We start from the raw sequence: 18,119 nt of genomic DNA, 5'->3' as shown, positions 1-18,119 counted from the left end.
TTCACTTGGTGTTCAAGGGGTATATGTGATGGTATTACAGCTGGCTTAACACGCCCTCTAGAGTTTAGCCCGAAGACTGCTCTTGTCCATGCTACTAGGATAGCTGGTCTATCGGTTGACTTACAACCAATCACCATAAGGGTTGTTTGGACTGATACATAGTGATCACTAGAATAGTGAACACTGAATATCAGGCCAACTTCTCACACCATGTCACTTAGGGATGCAACCAACATTAGTGATCCATCGGTTGTGCTTGTTCTTCCTGCCATTCAAAGATCCCACTAGGTGGTTCACATTAAGGAAATGCCCTGACGCCCCAGTAAACTTCAGAGGTACAATAACTTAGGGCAGAGGACTGCCCACTACACCTAGCTTGTTGCAGTAACATATGGTTATTGGGTTGCCTGTGAGAACCTAAACCAGCTTTAAGTCTTGAACTGCAGGACGGCCCACAGCTGCAACAGATTTATGTGGTGCTGGGTTTCTGCTAGAGACCAGAGTTCTCTGATGTCCTCCTATCCCGGTTGACTGTCCCAGCCCAGCCGGGGGGCGCATACATCACCACAGCCAGCTCGGGGTGGATAAGAGAGAGGAGTCTGCCAACGGTCAGGTTTCAATCGGGCAGCCATCACCTGAGATTGTGTATTATCTCCTCCAAAACCTGAAGGGCATCCAACACGTATCCTTGGTGCTGGACCCACAGAGACTTCAGATACTACTGCAGAGTCCGCACTTGAGAAGGGGACAAGCATGATGCCAACAGACCAGAAGTCTCAGACTTGCTCTTACTGAGATCCAAAACTAAGGCTAAAACATCAGATTTATAAAATGAATGTCCTCGACTTGTTGCAATGGAGGAAAGGCCCTGGACTGCACTATGTCCAGAATAGCTCTTATAAAAGGAAATTGCTGTGAAGGAGTCAGGTGAGACTTCCACTCATTGATGGAGAACCCCAAACATTGCCAGGAGGTGGTCTAGGACGGAGTGTGGTAAGCCTGTCTACAACAGCCTGCCTGTGAGACTGCACGGCGGGCATATGAAAGTACAAATCCAGCAGGTCCAAGGCTAACATGCAGAACTTGGGCTATAGTAAGCATTTTGAATTTGCCATTTGAGAGGAAAGCATTCAGAGGACGAAGATCCACAAATGTATCCATCCCCTGGCATGAGGAAATGGCAAGAGCAGAAACCTTTTGGTACTTCTGCGGCTGGTACACTCGGAATGGCCCCTCTGGCTGACAGAGGCTGCACCTCTTGCAGCATGATGGGTAGGTGCTGCTCTAATGTAAAACGTAGTTAGGGTGGGTTGGAAAGGAACGGCATGGCATTACAGGATGATGTGATGGCCTGCTACCCGGGAAGAAAAGGTCTGTTCTGGCCTCTTACAGTGTGGGCAAACCAAAGCTGTTTAGAGGCTGATGCTGTGGGGCAGAGGATTGAGTAGACCGGTGCCCCTGGTGACCTTCCCAATACCTGTCTAATCCCAGTCCTCTGCTTCAAAAGGACTAAGGTGACTTCTGATCTGGCAGAGGGCCTGTAGAGAATCCTTCAAAGGGTTGGAATTGCTGAAGAAACCTCTAGGCAATGATAAAAAGGCTCAAACAATGCACTAGGAGTCTGCTTTCCTCAATGTGCTTGAGGGAAGAATCAGCCTTTTTGCCCAAAAAGGGCAACCATCAAAAGCAACATCCATGGTAGCAGAGCAACGCATTAGTGGCAACGTCCTGATCAGTCAGTCATATGCATGCAATCCATAATGGCATACTTTGCTGCTTCCTGAATGGTTTGCGCCTTCGAGGCTCGAAACTCATCTGGGATTCTAGTAAGTTCTCGCGAGTCATGTCCCAGAGGACGTGCATATTGAAAATGCTACTTACTAGTATGCATCTGTTCTTGGCATGTAGGGCTGCTGACATTCATATCTGTGCATAGATCGCCGCCTAGTGTTGGGTCCGGCTGATTGCACATTGTTGTCCTGGAAGAGTCTTCGAAGTATCACGAGATAGGTGGCTCCTCCCCTGGACTACAGTGCGCATGGGCATCGACTCCATCCCCAGATTGTTTTTAGCCATTGTGGCCAAGATGGAGTGAAACTCAGTGAATGATGACCATGCTATGAGTATATATGTGAATACTGCAGCTGCTACAGGCGCCGGGGAGGAGGGCGGGCGATATGAATGTCAGCAGCCCTACATGCCAAGAACAGATGCATACTAGTAAGTAGCATTTTCAGTTCGAGGCATGTGGGCTGCTGAATTCATAACTGTGCATAGAATACATAGCAGTCCCTCCATTAGCGGCGGCCGCCTATGCCAGCTGCAGCAGTTTGGAAAAGTGTCTTGAGAACAGCCTGCCCTACAGCTGCCTGCTGTTTGGAGTGCACGTCTACACAGTAATGCTTAGTAAATGTGTGTGTGGTAGACCATGTGGCTGCTCTACATATGTCCTCTAAGGGAATGTTTCCAAGGAAAGCCATAGAGGCCCCCAACTTTCTGGTGGAGTGGGCTCTTGGTGGAATGGGAAGAGTGCGTTTTGCCTTTGCATAGCAGATTTGAATACATTTCACGATCCACCTAGCAATACCAGCCTTGGAAATAGGGTTACCTTTGTGATGTGGCGCAAAGGCGACAAAAAGCTGCTTAGTCTTTCTAAAATCCTTGGTCCTATCAATGTAATACATTAGGGCCCGTTTAATGTCAAGGGTGTGGAGCATCCGCTCCGCCAGTGACTCAGGATTTTGAAAGAAAACCGGCAACTCAATGGTTTGGTTGGTGTGGAACTGAGACACAACCTTGGGCAGAAACTTAGGGTTAGTGCGGAGCACTACCCTGTTGGAATGAATTTGGAAAAATGGCTCTTGGATTGTGAGGGCTTGCAGTTCACTAACCCTCCGTAGCGATGTAATTGCTACAAGGAAAGCCACTTTCCATGTCAAGAACTGAATCTCGCAGGAATGCAGTGGCTCAAAGGGAGGACCCATCAGTCTTGTAAGAACCACATTGAGGTTCCATTCAGGAGCTGGTGGAGTCCGTGGCGGAATGACTCTTTTGAGGCCTTCCAGAAATGCTTTGATGGCAGGCACCTTGAAAAGTGAAAGGTGCTGTCTATTTTGGAGATACGCGGCCATCGCAGACAGGTGAATGCTTCCATTTTGCCGCGTAGCAGGCTCTAGTAGTGGGCTTCCTAGCCTCCCGAATGATGTCCATGCAATTGGGAGGAAGGTTGAGGTAGCCAAACTCTAGGACTTCAGGAGCCAGATTGCCAGGTTGAGCTGTTGCGGATCTGGGTGCTGAATGTCGCCATGGCTCTGCGTCAGAAGGCTGGGTGTGAGATGTAGCCTTTGATGCGGTACCACGGACAGTTCCAGAAACGTGGTGTACCATGGTTGGCGACCCCACGTTGGAGCAACTAGGATGAGAGTCATCGAGTGCTGCCTGAGTTTGCGTGCCACCAGCGGAATCAGAGGTGCTGGGGGAAAAGCGTACGAAAATTTGCCTGACCAGTTGATCCATATCGCATTGCCCTGCGACTATGGGTGTGGGAACCTGGCGGCGAAGCTTTGGCATTTTGCGTTCTCCTTTGTGGCGAACAGGTCTATCTCCGGATGACCCCACCTTTGGAAGTACGGTTGGAGTACAGATGGATGTATCTCCCACTCGTGCATTTGGTGGCTGTGCCGGCTGAGCAGGTCCGCCATCTGATTGTCCTTGCCTGGGAGATGCTCTGCCATGAGGAAGATGTTCCTCTGAATGTCCCACTTCCACATGCTTTGAGCCAGATGAGACAGCTGCGGAGAGTGTGTGCCTCCCTGCTTCTGAATGTAGTACATCGCCGTCATGTTGTCCGTCCGAATCAACACGACCTTGTTGCACAGATGTACTTTGAAGGCTTTTAGTGCCATGAAGATCGCCATCAGTTCTAGAACATTGATGTGCATCTTCCCCTGTTGCTGCGTCCATAGTCCTTGCACAGTGTATTGGAGTACATGCGCACCCCATCCCTGGAGAGAAGCGTCCGTTGTCAGGATAATCTGTGGCACAGGCTCTTGAAACGGTCGGCCCTTGCAAAGGTTTCGTGGATTCCACCAATGCAGAGAGTTGTATGCCCGACCGCTCACCAACACTAGGTCTTTCAACTGCCCGTGAGCCTGCGTCCACTGACGTGCTAAGCACTCCTGAAGCGGACGCATATGTAGTCTCGCGTGCGGGACAATGGAGATGCAGGAGGCCATCATGCCTATCAACTGCATGAACAGTCTTGCTGGAAGCGAGTGTTGAGGTCTGAATTTTTGGATCAGCGATTGAATGCTGTCGATTCTCACTGAATTCGGCTGTGCTGTAGCCGCCACAGTGTTTATTGTCGCACCCAGATACTGCCGTATGTGAGCGGGCTGGAGATGGGACTTTGGGTAAGTCAGTGAGAACCCCAGATCGTGCAGAAGGTGAATGGTTTGGGACACGTGGTCGGCGCACTGCTGGGCCGACTTTGCTTGAATGAGCCAGTCGTCCAGATAGGGGTAGACGTGGATGTTCTGACGTCTTAGATGCGCCGCCACCGTCGCTAGGCACTTTGTGAAAACCCTGGGTGCCGTGGTGACCCCAAAAGGCAAAACCATGAACTGGTAGTGTTGGTTTTGGATGGTGAACCTGAGGTATTTTCTGTGTGAAGGATGTAGTGGAATGTGGAAGTACGCATCCTTCAGGTCCAGAGATGCCAGGTAGTCCCCCTGTTGAAGCAGTGGAAGAACCTGCTGCAGTGTGAGCATGTGGAAATGCTCTGATAGGATGTAAAAATTGAGTGGCCTGAGGTCTAGGAAGGGCCTGAGGGATCCGTCCTTCTTTGGAATCAGAAAGTACAGGGAGCAAACTCCCGCACCTCTTTCCTGTAAGGGCACGAGCTCTATTGCCCCTTTTTGCAGCATGACGCTGACTTCTTGCTGCAATAAGTGCAAGTGCTCGCCGGACATAGGACGGTGTTTTGGGGGTATGTTGGGTGGAGTGGATGTGAGCTCCAGACAATAACCGTATTGGATAAGTGTTCTGACCCACCTGTCCGTGGTGATGGACTTCCACATGGGCAGGAACTGCTGGAGTCTCCCCCCGACCGGTGTTGCGTGGTCGGGGGGCAGTGACAAGGCGTCACTGTTTGTTGGCGGTGGAGGACCTGGAGCTGTTGTTTCCACGTCCTCTGCCCTGGACGTTGTTGCCACGGTATCCACCCGACCTTTGTTGGTATAAGAGTCTGGGTGTTGCTTTTGTAGAATTGCGTTGACTGTGAAAGTTGACCCCTTGAAGTGCCTCTAGTATTGGAGCGACGAAAGGACCCACCCCGAAACTGCTGGGATTGCAAGGCACCCATAGACTTTGCAGTGTCGGTGTCCTTTTTCATCTTCTCAAGGGTGGCATCAACCTCGGGGCCAAACAGGTGGTCTGGGTTGACCGTTTGGTTCAAGATGGTAGTTTGAATGTCCGGCTTGAACCCAGATATCCTCAGCCATGCATGTCTTCGAAGCATAACGCTAGTGTTAATTACGCGTGCGGCGGTATCAGCCACGTCCAGAGCGCACTTAATGGAAGCATTGGAGATAAGCTTCCCCTCTTGTATCAACATCTCTGCCGCTTCTTTATATTGATCGGGTAAGTGCTGCAAAAGGGTCTCTAGAGTATCATAGTGTGCCCTGTCATAACGCGCCAGTAGCGCCTGCGTGTTGGATATGCGCCATATGTTGGCTGCCTGCGCCGCCACCCTCTTTCCAGAAGACTCAAAGACTTTTGATTCCTTGTCTGGGGGAGGAGCATCACCCGTAGTCTGTGAGTTGGCTCGTTTGCGTGCATTGGAGACAACTAGGGAATCCAGAGGCAACTGTCCTTTAATATAAGTAGGATCAGTGGGTGCTGCCTTGTACTTCTTGTCGAATCTTGGGTTGATGACCCTCGCCCGGGTGGGCTCTTTGAACACCTCAGCCGCATGTTTCAACACCCCTTTCAGCATCGGCAGAGTCTTTACAGTCTTTTCAGAGACCGAAAAGGTGTCAAAGAGAAAGTCGACGTCCACTGGGTCAGCATGGAGCTCGACGACGTGATTGGCTGCTGCCCTATCGATGAGGGCATTGAAAGCCGCAGAGTCCTCTGTGGGGGAAGTCTTGGCTGAGAAAAGCTGAGGCTCCTGCCCTGAATGCGGGTCCCCAGGATCGCCACCTGCAGACCATGGTTCAGTCACATCCTCTGGGTCTGTGTAGACGGGATAGCTATACTCATCCTCGTCGTCGCCGTCACCCGCCTCGACATGGGAATGAGTGGGCGAGAGTTTGGGAGCCTGTGGTGAAACGGGCTCCATCAAGGCAGAGGCACCAGCAGAGTCCATCTTTCTCTTGAGTGGAATCTTGTAAGGCTCCAATTGTGGTTCAGGGGTGATCTTTCTCTTGAGGAGGGAGAGCCTGCCCGTGTCGGCGTCGATAAAAACCTCCTGACGCTCCTCTTCTGTTAGTTGTCGTTGCCGCGGGCCCGGGACCACCAACGACGGCTTTGGCGTCGAAGACACCTTCACGGGCACTCCGGCCCCTGATTTTGCTGCGAAAGCCTTCGGCGCCGTCTTAGGTGGCAAGGTGAAAAGTATCGGCGTTGGCACCTCCGCCGGTTTCTCTAGAGGCTTGGGCGGCACAGGGTCCTTCGGCTCGACTGCTGCGGCCCCCTCCCTAATTCGTTGAAGGGACTCCGTAACCTTTTTAGTGAACGAGGCGGAGGGACGCACCGGCTCGAGAGAGTCTTTTGCAGCTGGTTTCGGGGTGGCGACCGACGATGCGCTCTTCGGAGTCGACGCACTTGGCGTTGCCCCCTTGGCTTTGTCGAGTGGAAGCGAGGCAGAGAGGGACTTGGGGTCGTCCTGCCGCTTCTTCGGGTCGAGAGTGGACTTCTTATGGTCGTCGACCTGCTTCTTGTGATCGAGTCGACCCTTACTGGCGTCGACCGTCTTCGGCGCCGATGCAGCTGCGTCGGTCCCCTTAACCTTTGGCTTCGATGCAGTAGCCTTCGGGTCGGCCATTTTGGCGTGGCTCTTCAGCTCGACGGCCGTTTTAGATTTCTTCGGCGCCGAGGCCTCCGAAGTCTTCAACCCGACCAGCGCGATCTGCGCTTTCGGTTTCGATACGTCTGGCGTCGAGACCGTGGGTTTCACTTTCGGTTTTGGATGTACCGGGAGTGATGCTGTATCAATGTCCGTGGCCGGGCCGGAAGGCGGAACCGTGGGACGTTCATCAAGGTCTTGGGAAAGACCCGAAGGCGATCCCTCGACCTGGGCCTCATAATGGCGGATGGCCCCGGAGTCAGTCTGAGGAAGCTCCTCGTCGTCCCCTACCTCCTCGACGACTTCATCGAAATCCTCGTCCTCCGCGTCGTAGTCGTCCTCGACCTCCGACGCTGGGTTAGATTCCGTGATCTCCTGGATAGCGTCGTCCCCGACATCCCCAGCTTCGAAGATGTCCGTAGGAGGTGGTGCAGATCACTGGGCCTCCAGGCGCGCAGCTCGGCGGAGCTTGAGTCTCTTTTTGGACCGGAACTTGGAACAGGCCATACATTTGGCCCCGTCGTGGTCCGGCGACAAGCACTTGTTGCACACCGGGTGTACATCGATATGCGGGTACTTCGAGGCACACACCGGGCACCGTTTAAATGGACTTCGTTCCATGATGGAAGAGGTTGGAGCGTCGAGTAGGCCCGTCCGCGCCGAAAGCACGCGGAAGGACAATGTTGGTTCGGAGCCGAGGAAATTACGAACCCGAACGAGAGACAATACCGACGCAAGTCCTAAAGACCTCTTGGTCTCAAGCAAAGTAAAGTTAACAACTATCGATTCCGACAGAGGGAACCGAACACATCCGAACCCAATGGCGGAAAAAAACAATCTGGGGATGGAGTCGATGCCCATGCGCACTGTAGTCCAGAGGAGGAGCCACCTATCTCGTGATACTTCGAAGACTCTTCCAGGACAACAATGTGCAATCATTCGGACCCAACACTAGGCGGCGATCTATGCACAGATATGAATTCAGCAGCCCACATGCCTCGAACATTGGCCTATCAGACACACTGGATTCACAGATCTCCATACCAAACAAGTAGAGGAAACCATTCAAGTTCTGAATGCTGCAATCCCCTTTCAGGAGCAGTTGTAGAGAATGAATTAGGTTAACTTTCCTGGTAGACGTTGCAACTACCAAAATCTCAGGAGTCAGGTACTGCATCAGAAGGTCCGGGACACCAGACTATGGCACCTGACCACCTGCCTGATCGCTTATAGGAAAGAGAAGAATTTTGCCCAAGAACACACAAAGGTGTCAGTCAGTGCTCCATAAAATGTAAGTAAGGGCTCATGTGAGGCTGGCCCCCAGGCACAAATCATCTGTAAGGACATTTGCCATAACTTCCAATAAAGATAGCTGTAGGTCCAGGATATCATCTGCAGAGCTAACCTGCACAGTGAAGGATGCGCTTTTCCTCCGATGTCAGTTCAAAGGGAGGCAGCCAACCCTGTGTCCTTGGAGGAGTCCAATTCACTGGCCTCCTAAAAGACCATGTAAATAATATCACTAACATCATTGTAGTGTGGGGGTAAATCATCACCATTATCATTGTTAGGGTGATCAGAGTCAGAACTAAAAAGGTAATTAAGCCTCTGAGGAACGAAGAGGAGAATTTTTTTTGTCAAAATCAAAGCATAATTTAATTGGGTGCACCGGAGTGGATTTTCGAGGAGTGACCTCCATCAGGGTTAAAGCAGGTCAAAGTCTGACTTGGGGCTGGACTGCCTGAGCCAGCTTTGGTGGAGAAGAGTTTGGCGCAGATCTAGAGCTGGAATGTAGGTCAGCACCAGACACGGCCCAGAACAATAGGTGGGTTTAAGGACCACAGACTGGTTCAAAGTCATATATGCCGCAGACCAATCGACTGGAGGGTTTTGAGGATCTTTGGGGCCCGAAAAGATGGTAGAGGGAGCCAGAAGAGTGCAGAGAATGCACAGCATGGCCTTCTTAAAGGCCTCAACCTTCAGCTAGGTCTTTGCTGACCAGGGAATTTCGGCCCGCAAGGGTACCAGCTGAGGAATGAGCTACGAGATCGGTGAGCAGGAGCAAGACCTGTTAGCACACCTCAGCGGCATCCTCACTTCTCTTTGGACAGGTACTGGTGGAATGGAGTCAAGACCAGCTTTAACATTTTACGTTTCTTTTTGGATTTGGACATACCAGATGACTTCAACCACAAAGAGGACCTGTCGAGGGAGAGGACTCGAGAGAGGAAATGAGTCAGCACCCTCGATTTAGAATGGGATCAGTGGTCAGCAATGTACAGCTTTGCTTCAACAGTTCATGATCAATTTCCGATGCCTTTGGGAACACTACTTGGATTTGTGCCATGAGCCCTAACAACAGAAATGAACCTTGTGTGGGTTTGTTACTGACATCCGCTTCTCACAATCATGGCACAGTTTGAACCTTGCAGCTTCGGTGAGGACATTGTTTCCTTGCACAGTGGAAAGAATTGGGAAAGAATCTGTCAACTACGAAAGGGAGTGGAGCTTTGAGCTACGCATGAAGGAGAGAAAAGAAGTCTTGTACAGGATATGGCACTTATATGAGGTTCCGCTCCCTAACTTCCAGGACAGAATGAGGGCAACACTGAACTGCAAAACGCCACCGAGCAGTGTGCAGGAGTTATGTTATGGAAACCAGTCTGCTAATTGGGGAATTTTCTAAAGGTGAGGACTGTTTGGGTTAGAATGTATGACATTTATGCAGTCTTTCAAAAAAACTGAAAACTTGAAATGAACAAGATTTATATGTCTCAGCACAGAAAGATTGAAAATATCCAGATGTCCTTAGGCCAACAGGATGAAGAGGTCGCTTTACAATTTGATGCTAATTCCGAAAATGGCAGATTGAGTAAGTAAGATTTGTGCAGGCAACTTTGGATACGTGGAACTTTCATGTTACTGAGTGCGAAGGAACAAACTGTGTACCTGTGAGTTTATCACGTACACCAGGGAAGTGCAGTTAGAATGAAGAGCAGAATTCCCCAATTGTGTGAATTTACTTAATACTTCCAATACGTTTTGGATCAGGAAACCAATTGACTTAAAGCCAGCACTATAAACATAATGTTCACAAGCTATTGAAGCATCTAGCCCTTTTGGACAACGTACCTTAAAGTGACAACATTTCTAAGAGGTCTTTCAATGATTTTAAAGTTCTAATAAGAGGCAAACACCAAGGCCCAGCAGCTTTGTGGATACATTTCAAGAAGTAGCATCTTCCAACAAGTAATGGGAGCTAATTCCAAAAATGGGCATGCTTTTTGACAGATGAACATTGTTTTCAACCAAACAGCTTTAATATAACTGTTTGAAATTACATGTCTACTTAGCTCAGGGGGTGTGAACCATGACCAAGTCAATGTCATTGACATTTTAGTAAACAGCTAAATGTTTTTAATTTTAAAAAAACACATTCTGTGCTTCCATGCAAAGGATTAAAGCACACTAGACAAACTGAACCGCAAATAATAATAATAATACTTAGGAATTTGGAACCCCTATAGTTTTTATCTCTACTCCTGCTGTAAAGGAGCATAAGTTTTCTTGGGCAGGTGGGCCCCATAAGGAGCTCACAGCATTTCCGTTAATTGGGAATTGTCCTAAGATCAAGTAAGCCTTCATATCTCCCCATCAATCCCCTCACCCCACCCCCACCCAACCCAAATAACCTCCTCATTAAGGATTTGAAAGGATATCTGGCTAGTTGGGTAGAGTCTGGACTGCACTCTTTTTGAACATCATGACTGGCAAGGGTCAATCCTTTAGCCCATCTATAAATGTGGTCCAGCAGATAAGCCAAATAGCCATCAGGGAATTAACTGGATACGGAAGGGAAGAAATTAGACCTATTCCAACAGCCTTTTAACATGGTTGAGGCTAATGGATGACTTACACTTGATACATATGGGGCAGGGGTGACGGACAGGGGCAAGCAAAACAGAATGCAGAAGGGCTGAGAGGGACGAGGAAAAGCAACTCCAACGGAATGCAGGATCATGTGGTAGGTACAGAGCAGGCGACAATTTAATGTTGGAGGGACAGGGACAAACAACATCACAGCATGGAGGGGATATGTCCTTCAAACACATGCACTCATATTGAGTGCTGCAAGTAAAGTTAGAAAAAAATGTATCTCCAAAAGCACCCAACAGTGAAAGGAGTTTGGGCAACGGAAGACAACAGCACTTGGTCCGTGCTCTAGGGAGGAGAAACACACAAAGGGGAATTGAGGCTGGCACAAGCTGACTAATGAGATCCAAATAAATGAGTGATTATAAGCAAACAAAGTTAAGTAATTGACGGACTCTAAGCCCCCTATAAATTAACAAAATGTCTCCCAAGCAACAGTCTCAGGCAAGACCCAAAACAGTCTGGAATAAAATATATATATTTGAGAAAAAATTCTGAAGTAAAAAACTAATTTGCTCAGATTTTTCTCACAGTGGCTGGAAAAAAGACCTGACTGGGTGAGGCAAATTGCCAGTACAGTGCATCAAGAGAGGGGAATCACCTAAAATTGTAAAATAGTACTCTTTTTACTCGGTTTACAATGTAGGTCCTTCAGACAGCATTTTTTCTCTCACGCTTCATATGTTCAACTCTCATTTGCATCTAAGACGCTGCAATGTAGTTTTCAAATTCTACTGGGGTAAAGTTATTTGTCAAACTCAGACACAAATATAGTTTCTGGCAGACTGTTGGAGGGCACAACTTATGGACAAATGGACATTGGAACCCTGTGATATATTTTACGAACAATATATTACGTTAATATGCCCCAGTTCCACACAAGCAGCAAAGAGGCATTCAAGTATTTAGGAGTATCAATACAAATCCTACAATGCAGAATCGTGAATACCAAGCAGCACAGCTCCAAATATGTTGCTCAGAAGGTCATGCTGCCTTCACTACACTTCTTGCAAGTTATTGCTTGATATCATCCTTTTAATTTGAAATTTACTCTGCTCCTTAAAGTCCGATAATCCACAATGGCCCTGCACTAGTACACTGTCGAATTACTGCACCCCATGTCACTGCAGTACTGTCTCAGGTTTAAATGCTGGATGTGGTGAGGGAAATCCGCCTTAGTTGGTTCCAAAAGGATATGGGCCCTCCAGGCTCAAAACACACAAAGAGGATTGTGTAGCAAAAACAAGAATACAATTTATCATTATTTTTTTTTAATCGAGTATTCTTGGGCAATTTTCATCCATGAACAGGGAAAAACAATTCCACATTAGTGTAGCTAGGTTAGTGAAAAAAATTATTTTACAGCAATTGTTCATGAGCATAGAGAAAAGGAACAGATATGCATATGTGCTTGTGCATCAGCCATCCTAATAGAATAGTAGCAGGAAAGGGTTTGCAATTGCTTTTCAAACATTTCCCTGGACTTTCAGATAAGCTCTGCTCGATTGGTGGTGTCCCCAATGTAGCAGAGCATTCGGTTTGCCTAAGCAGCCGCCTTATGAAACAGTTCTGCAAAGCTAACTTACATGAAGATTAACTGGCTCTATATCAAAGTAGCATTTCTTAAAATAATGCAATGAACAGTCATGTTTGAAAGTCTCAATGTTAAATTAACAAATAGCTTGCGACTCCAGCACCTTTTACAATGTGGAAAATATGCTTCGGATTTATAAAAGAATTGCTTGTGAGAATGAAGCTGCCATGGCATCATAATGAAGCCCAATATATTGAGAACTTGTCCTAGATGTGTGTGTGTGTGTGTGTGTGTGTGCTTGGGGGGGGATTCAAATACAGTTACATATTTGTATAGATAGGCTCAGAAATTAGACTACTGAAATGCCCGTATGTCAACGTAATTTGAACCAATAGTAAAAACTAACCCTGTAACATGTTTGCAAGGTCTTACGCCAGAGCAAATTAATGTGAAATGCAAATTCACACATCTTGCTTTACTTCCAGCCACTTTGAAGGGTCCGATACAGCGGTACAATGAGGCAGCCGACTTGTAGCAATTTCCCAATGTGGATGATCTGTCACCTTAAATGTTTATTTTTATGAAAATAGACTGGTCAAATGGTAATAGCTTAACTAATTAAATGGAGATTATAGTTACGGAAATGTTACAATAGCTAAGGTCAAACATGAACAGGAATGTTCAATACATTGCAGTTTCTTGTTAAGATGTTAGGTTAATTGTGTTTTTCTTTTATTCGGTTATCATTTGTTTATCCATTTGAACTTGGATTATGTCTAATTTGGTTGTAAATACATGCACCACTCAAAATTATAGGTCTCCAACTAAATTCCTCACTACTTAACGTTTTACGCCAAATAAGGCTATGGCGTGAATTTATTAAAAAACAATAACAACTTTTTTTTTTTTAACTGCTTACAGATGTAACCCTGAAGTGTGCAAAGGGTGGTTTCCTACAGATAAATAGTAGCATTTGACAATCAGTGAGAAAAATGCAACCTACCTCAATGGGTCCTACAGACATCAACAGGCTTTGCAGCTGGAAATCAGTGGTTGATGAAGAAAGCCCTTCAACTGACACAGTACATGGCTGCGGTTTGCACTCCACCACGCGCAGATTTTTTGTATTTGGCATCATACGTCCTCTGCCCATCTGGTTTGATGTTCCTCTGCCTCTTCCACGCATAAGGACCTAACAACAGCAAGAAACACACTTAACACACCTTCTGGAAACTGAGATTTCAACTAGGGAAAGTAAAAAAAACTGTTTTCTGTCTTTTCTAAGTCATTGACATTTTAAATTAATCCATTTCAACTCAAACTAACACGTTTATGTCATTTGCCAAGTTATTTTAAAGGCCCCTTTAAAACCATGCAATCTACAATAGTCAAAGGCAAAAATAGTTACAAAAACTTCCATTTTATCTGAAAAGAACAGATGGAAGGAAACGGACAAGGGTGAACACAATAGGGAGAGGTTTAGGAGTAAAAAGAGATGCTATTGAAGAAAGATGTTTTGGGAAAATATACAGAAAGGTGAAGAACATATTACAGAGGTGAGGATGAAGGCGTAATTCACATGGCACTGTATCACTGCACGCTGTGCTAACTGGCTACTTTCCTAGACATGATGGCAGAGATGGTGGGTTCACATGTGTTCTCAGACAATCCTCCTCACTAATGTCAGCACTGCTGTTGCTCTGAGTGATCCTGTGACACTGACCTTATGTTCCGCCCTATCTCTTTGGATCTGCTGGGCACACTGAAGAATTGCTCCAGTTCCTTGTAGTGCCAGGCGCCCGGGATGTGGGCAGGCCCAAGCAGGCAAAAACTGATCCCTCAGTGGCTACAGTTTTTAGGTCTCGACTGGCGTACACTGCACAGCTCGAGAAATTTTGTTTTCAAGAGTATGGGGTTTGACCCGCCTCTCTCTTCCATTGGCTAGCTCCATAAATGGAGGCCAGCCATTGGAAGAGAGATGTGGCAATCATTCTCGGAGCAGATTCGTGGGCGTTCCTGTGTTTTTTTTAAGATACGCCCCTTTTTTTACGTCCTGCAGCGGTGGGCCATTGTGGGTGTTGTCTTATTTTTTTTTTCTCACTATGTTTGCGGCCGCCATTTTTTTCATGGAGCTGGGGCGGGCGGGTTATTTCCGCGCTGCTCCCTTCCCTTTGCCCTATCTTCCTCTCATCCTTTCTCTTCCCTTCCTCCATCCTCGTCCCTTCTCTTGGTCTCGTTCCTTCCCTCTATTGCCCTCCCCTCCCCTCAGTATCTCTCCCCCACCCATCATATTCTGAGCCGTGGAGGGCCGTTGTATTGGTGTTTGTGGGGACTCCATTTTACGATGGAGGAACGCTGTGCACAAAGCTGTTGGTGGTTGCCTCTGTTATCAGCATTCAGGGCATTCTGGTGTGTTTGTGATGCCTGCCATTCTGGCTATGGGCGGATTTCTGAGGAGAGCTGGAAATGGCTTGTGTCTGTTTGCAGTGATTATTTGGGTTCCGTTGTTCGTATAATCACAGCGTCTTGGCTTAAGAGTCTCTCAAGACGCAGCCAATGAACGAGGCGGCCCAGTCATAGGCAGCAGAGCTATCCCTCGGTTTACACACCATCGCTGGCTGATGGTTTACACGCAGGAGTATCATTCTTTCTTTTTTCTCAGTGCCTGGGGTTGATATTTCGTGCAGTTAGCTAGGAGACAGCTGACTGACAATCAATAACCCACGAGGACCACAATAAGAAGGGAAGTTAATGGAGGTAAATACAGAGTTATTGGATTCACGTTTCTTACAAACAGTCGTCCTTCGCACCGGGTGTGCCAGGAAAGTTAAACCCCCAACTTCCTGTCCACCATTCAGCTAGCACTGAGGCAGTTCGAGCACCTGTATGCGAGGACAGACACTGGATGGATTTTAGTATAGAGTGAGAGCAGTCACATGTCAAGTTTGTTGGCCGAAGTGGTGTCAGTATAATAAAGCATAGTTTCGGTTTGTTAGGTCGGAGAAACATGTAAACATCACAGCAGTCATAAATTACCTAAGTCGTTATTTGTGCTAGTACTAGCTTTATTTCTTTTAAGGGCCGTTGAAGGCAGCTTGTCCTTCTTTTACCCGTTAGGCTCATACGATTCGATGGAAATTTGGAAGCGCTCGGACTCTACAACAGTGGTTTGCATCACTTGGTAAATACGTAGAATACACAATGCTGTGTCTCAGTGGCACCCTTATACTGGCATATTGAAAAAAATACACTATCCACAACTAAAACAATGGCGGTCACTTGCCCCGGCTCGCTAAAGCCTTTACTTTTTTCCTGTATGTTTCAGATGTTCTGGATTCGTAACATTATCTGCTGTAGTTTACAAACTACCCCACCACATCCACCACCACGACCTCCACCACCACGACATCCTCCACCACCACGACATCCTCCACCACCACGACGACATCCACCACCACGACGACATCCACCACCACGACGACATCCACCACCAAGACGACATCCACCACCAAGACGACATCCACCACCACCACATTCACCACCACATCCACCACCACATCCACCACCACATCCACCACCACCACCACCACATCCACCACCACCACATCCACCACCCCCACATCCACCACCCCCACATCCACCACCCCCACATCCACCACCCCTACATCCACCACCCCCTACATCCACCACCCCTACATCCACCAACCCCACATCCACCACCCCCACATCCACCACCCCCACATCCACCACATGTGTGTGTGGGTGAGTGCAAATGCAATAGGTCTCGCATTTGCGAGAGATTGAGTAATTGGCATTGTAAATGACAAATGGCATTTATTTATCTGTTTTGAAATCCAACACAAATTAAAAAATTGTCATTTACAATGCCAATAGCTCTAACTTTTGCAAAGGCAAGACCGTTGCATTGTAAATGCTTGTTAGAGTTTACCGTCACTGGCTGCTCTGAACTTGCTCTCTCAAAACACACATCAACTTCTTCTGCCACAGATGGGGCTAGGAAGTCGGCCAGCGTGATATAGCTTCTGCAGCTGGACTCAGTTCCACAAACCACACACAGAGGAAGAAACTGTAAAACCCTGCCACAGAGATCAGACAGAGGAGGAGAAAGAGGATTCTCTCTGTGTTCAGAGACAGCTCTTAAGCGCAGAGTAAAGAGGTCTTGAAATAACTCACTCAAGTGTTTTTCGTTCTCTTCTTTCGCCCACAGAGGCACCCACAAACTTGAAGCAGGTCTGAACCGAGGAACCAGCTGTAAGGGAGCTGTGAATCTGTGTAAATGTTAAGGACTCTTTCACTGTAGGGGTGCAGTTAGCTATATCTGTTTGAATGCTGTCAGGGTGTGATTGTTTCTACTTAAATTGAAGTAATTATGAATCTGTGTGCTTCAAGAGAGAAGACTATCAAGATAAGAATTCCAACAAACTGACCAGTGGGGGGAAATCTATATTCCTTATGTTTCACGCAAGTAAGAGCTATTAAAAGACAGTAAAAGCACCAATCACTGAGAAAGGGATAAACATGTTGAAAACACAAGTATCTGAACCATTCTGCCACCGATTTCCCAGAAAGTTATACTGGGCAATCTCTGTCTTTATCAGACCATTCTACCAAAATGTTTTATGTAGATAACTGTTTAGCATGAGAAGACCTACCATACTGTCCATAGGCTGTTCATATTACTCTCAGTTAATCAACCAATACTCACTCTACTGATATAGGACTCGCCCGAGGTCAACAATACAATAAAACAAGTAATTCAAATCATTTTAAATCATCATTACTATTAAAATAAGATTTAAAAAAAAAGATTATGAATACAATAACAAACGGGTTCCGGGGGTAGGGGCATGGGGGTGGGTGAGTCTAAAGCTAAAATATAATTTTCAGCACAAACTTTCTCTCGTCAACAAAGAGCTAAAAGAAATCTTTGATACTCCCAAGTCTAGGCTGAGCAAACAAAACACCGAGATTCTGTACCCCATTCCTATAGAAGGTTAGATCCGTTCTACTGGTGGAACACTCTTCCATGACTGTTGTACCGATTCTATGGGATCCTATCAGATGACAATAGGAAAAGGAACTTTGATAAATCAGTTGGTATTATGTTTAAGAGAACGGACTAAGTAAGGCTGCACCCCATTTCAAATTGTGTAATTAGTAACAACATGGTATCCTTTTATGGAGTGAGCCACTTCAAAGCATGCCAAAGGTGCCCCATGTTTTAGCCCTTATCTTAACTGACTATATCACTAGACTAGTAAATGATCCCTTCATCTATCTAACTTAGTTAGTGGAGAATGGAAATTCTGAAGGAAGGTAAGTCACAGGAGTCTCCTCTGAAGGGAATTCATTTTTTTAAGGATCATTTGCGTGTTCCTTCAGTCAAATTTAGTAATTTGTAGCCCCAGCACACTACTTCAGTGCATGCTAAGAAATTAAAAATTGTGACGCCAAATTCTAGGAGTAAGACCTGTACCGCGTGGAGCCTTTACCTTTAATAATGGCTTTAGAATCTTTCCTTGTATTGTTTTGGAGACAAGGCCATAAACAGTGAGGAGATGTTCA

At 47.0% G+C, this 18,119-nt stretch overlaps 1 protein-coding gene across 1 annotated transcript in view; it reads right to left on the bottom strand.

The window, feature by feature from the left end:
* RBM33 (RNA binding motif protein 33) overlaps positions 1-18,119 on the bottom strand; it is a 551,296-nt gene that overhangs the window by 138,605 nt on the left and 394,572 nt on the right. Inside the window, exon 12 of the mRNA XM_086939808.1 lies at positions 13,537-13,725. Within this exon, the coding sequence (XP_086795934.1) occupies positions 13,537-13,725 (189 nt within the window). The remainder of the gene's footprint in view (positions 1-13,536; positions 13,726-18,119) is intronic.

Source organism: Lissotriton vulgaris, chromosome 10 (assembly GCF_964263255.1).
Source record: "Lissotriton vulgaris chromosome 10, aLisVul1.2, whole genome shotgun sequence".
Classification (NCBI taxonomy): Eukaryota; Metazoa; Chordata; class Amphibia; order Caudata; family Salamandridae; genus Lissotriton; species Lissotriton vulgaris.
The sequence above is the reverse complement of the archived record's forward strand: the minus strand, read 5'-3'. Positions and strand labels throughout refer to the sequence as shown.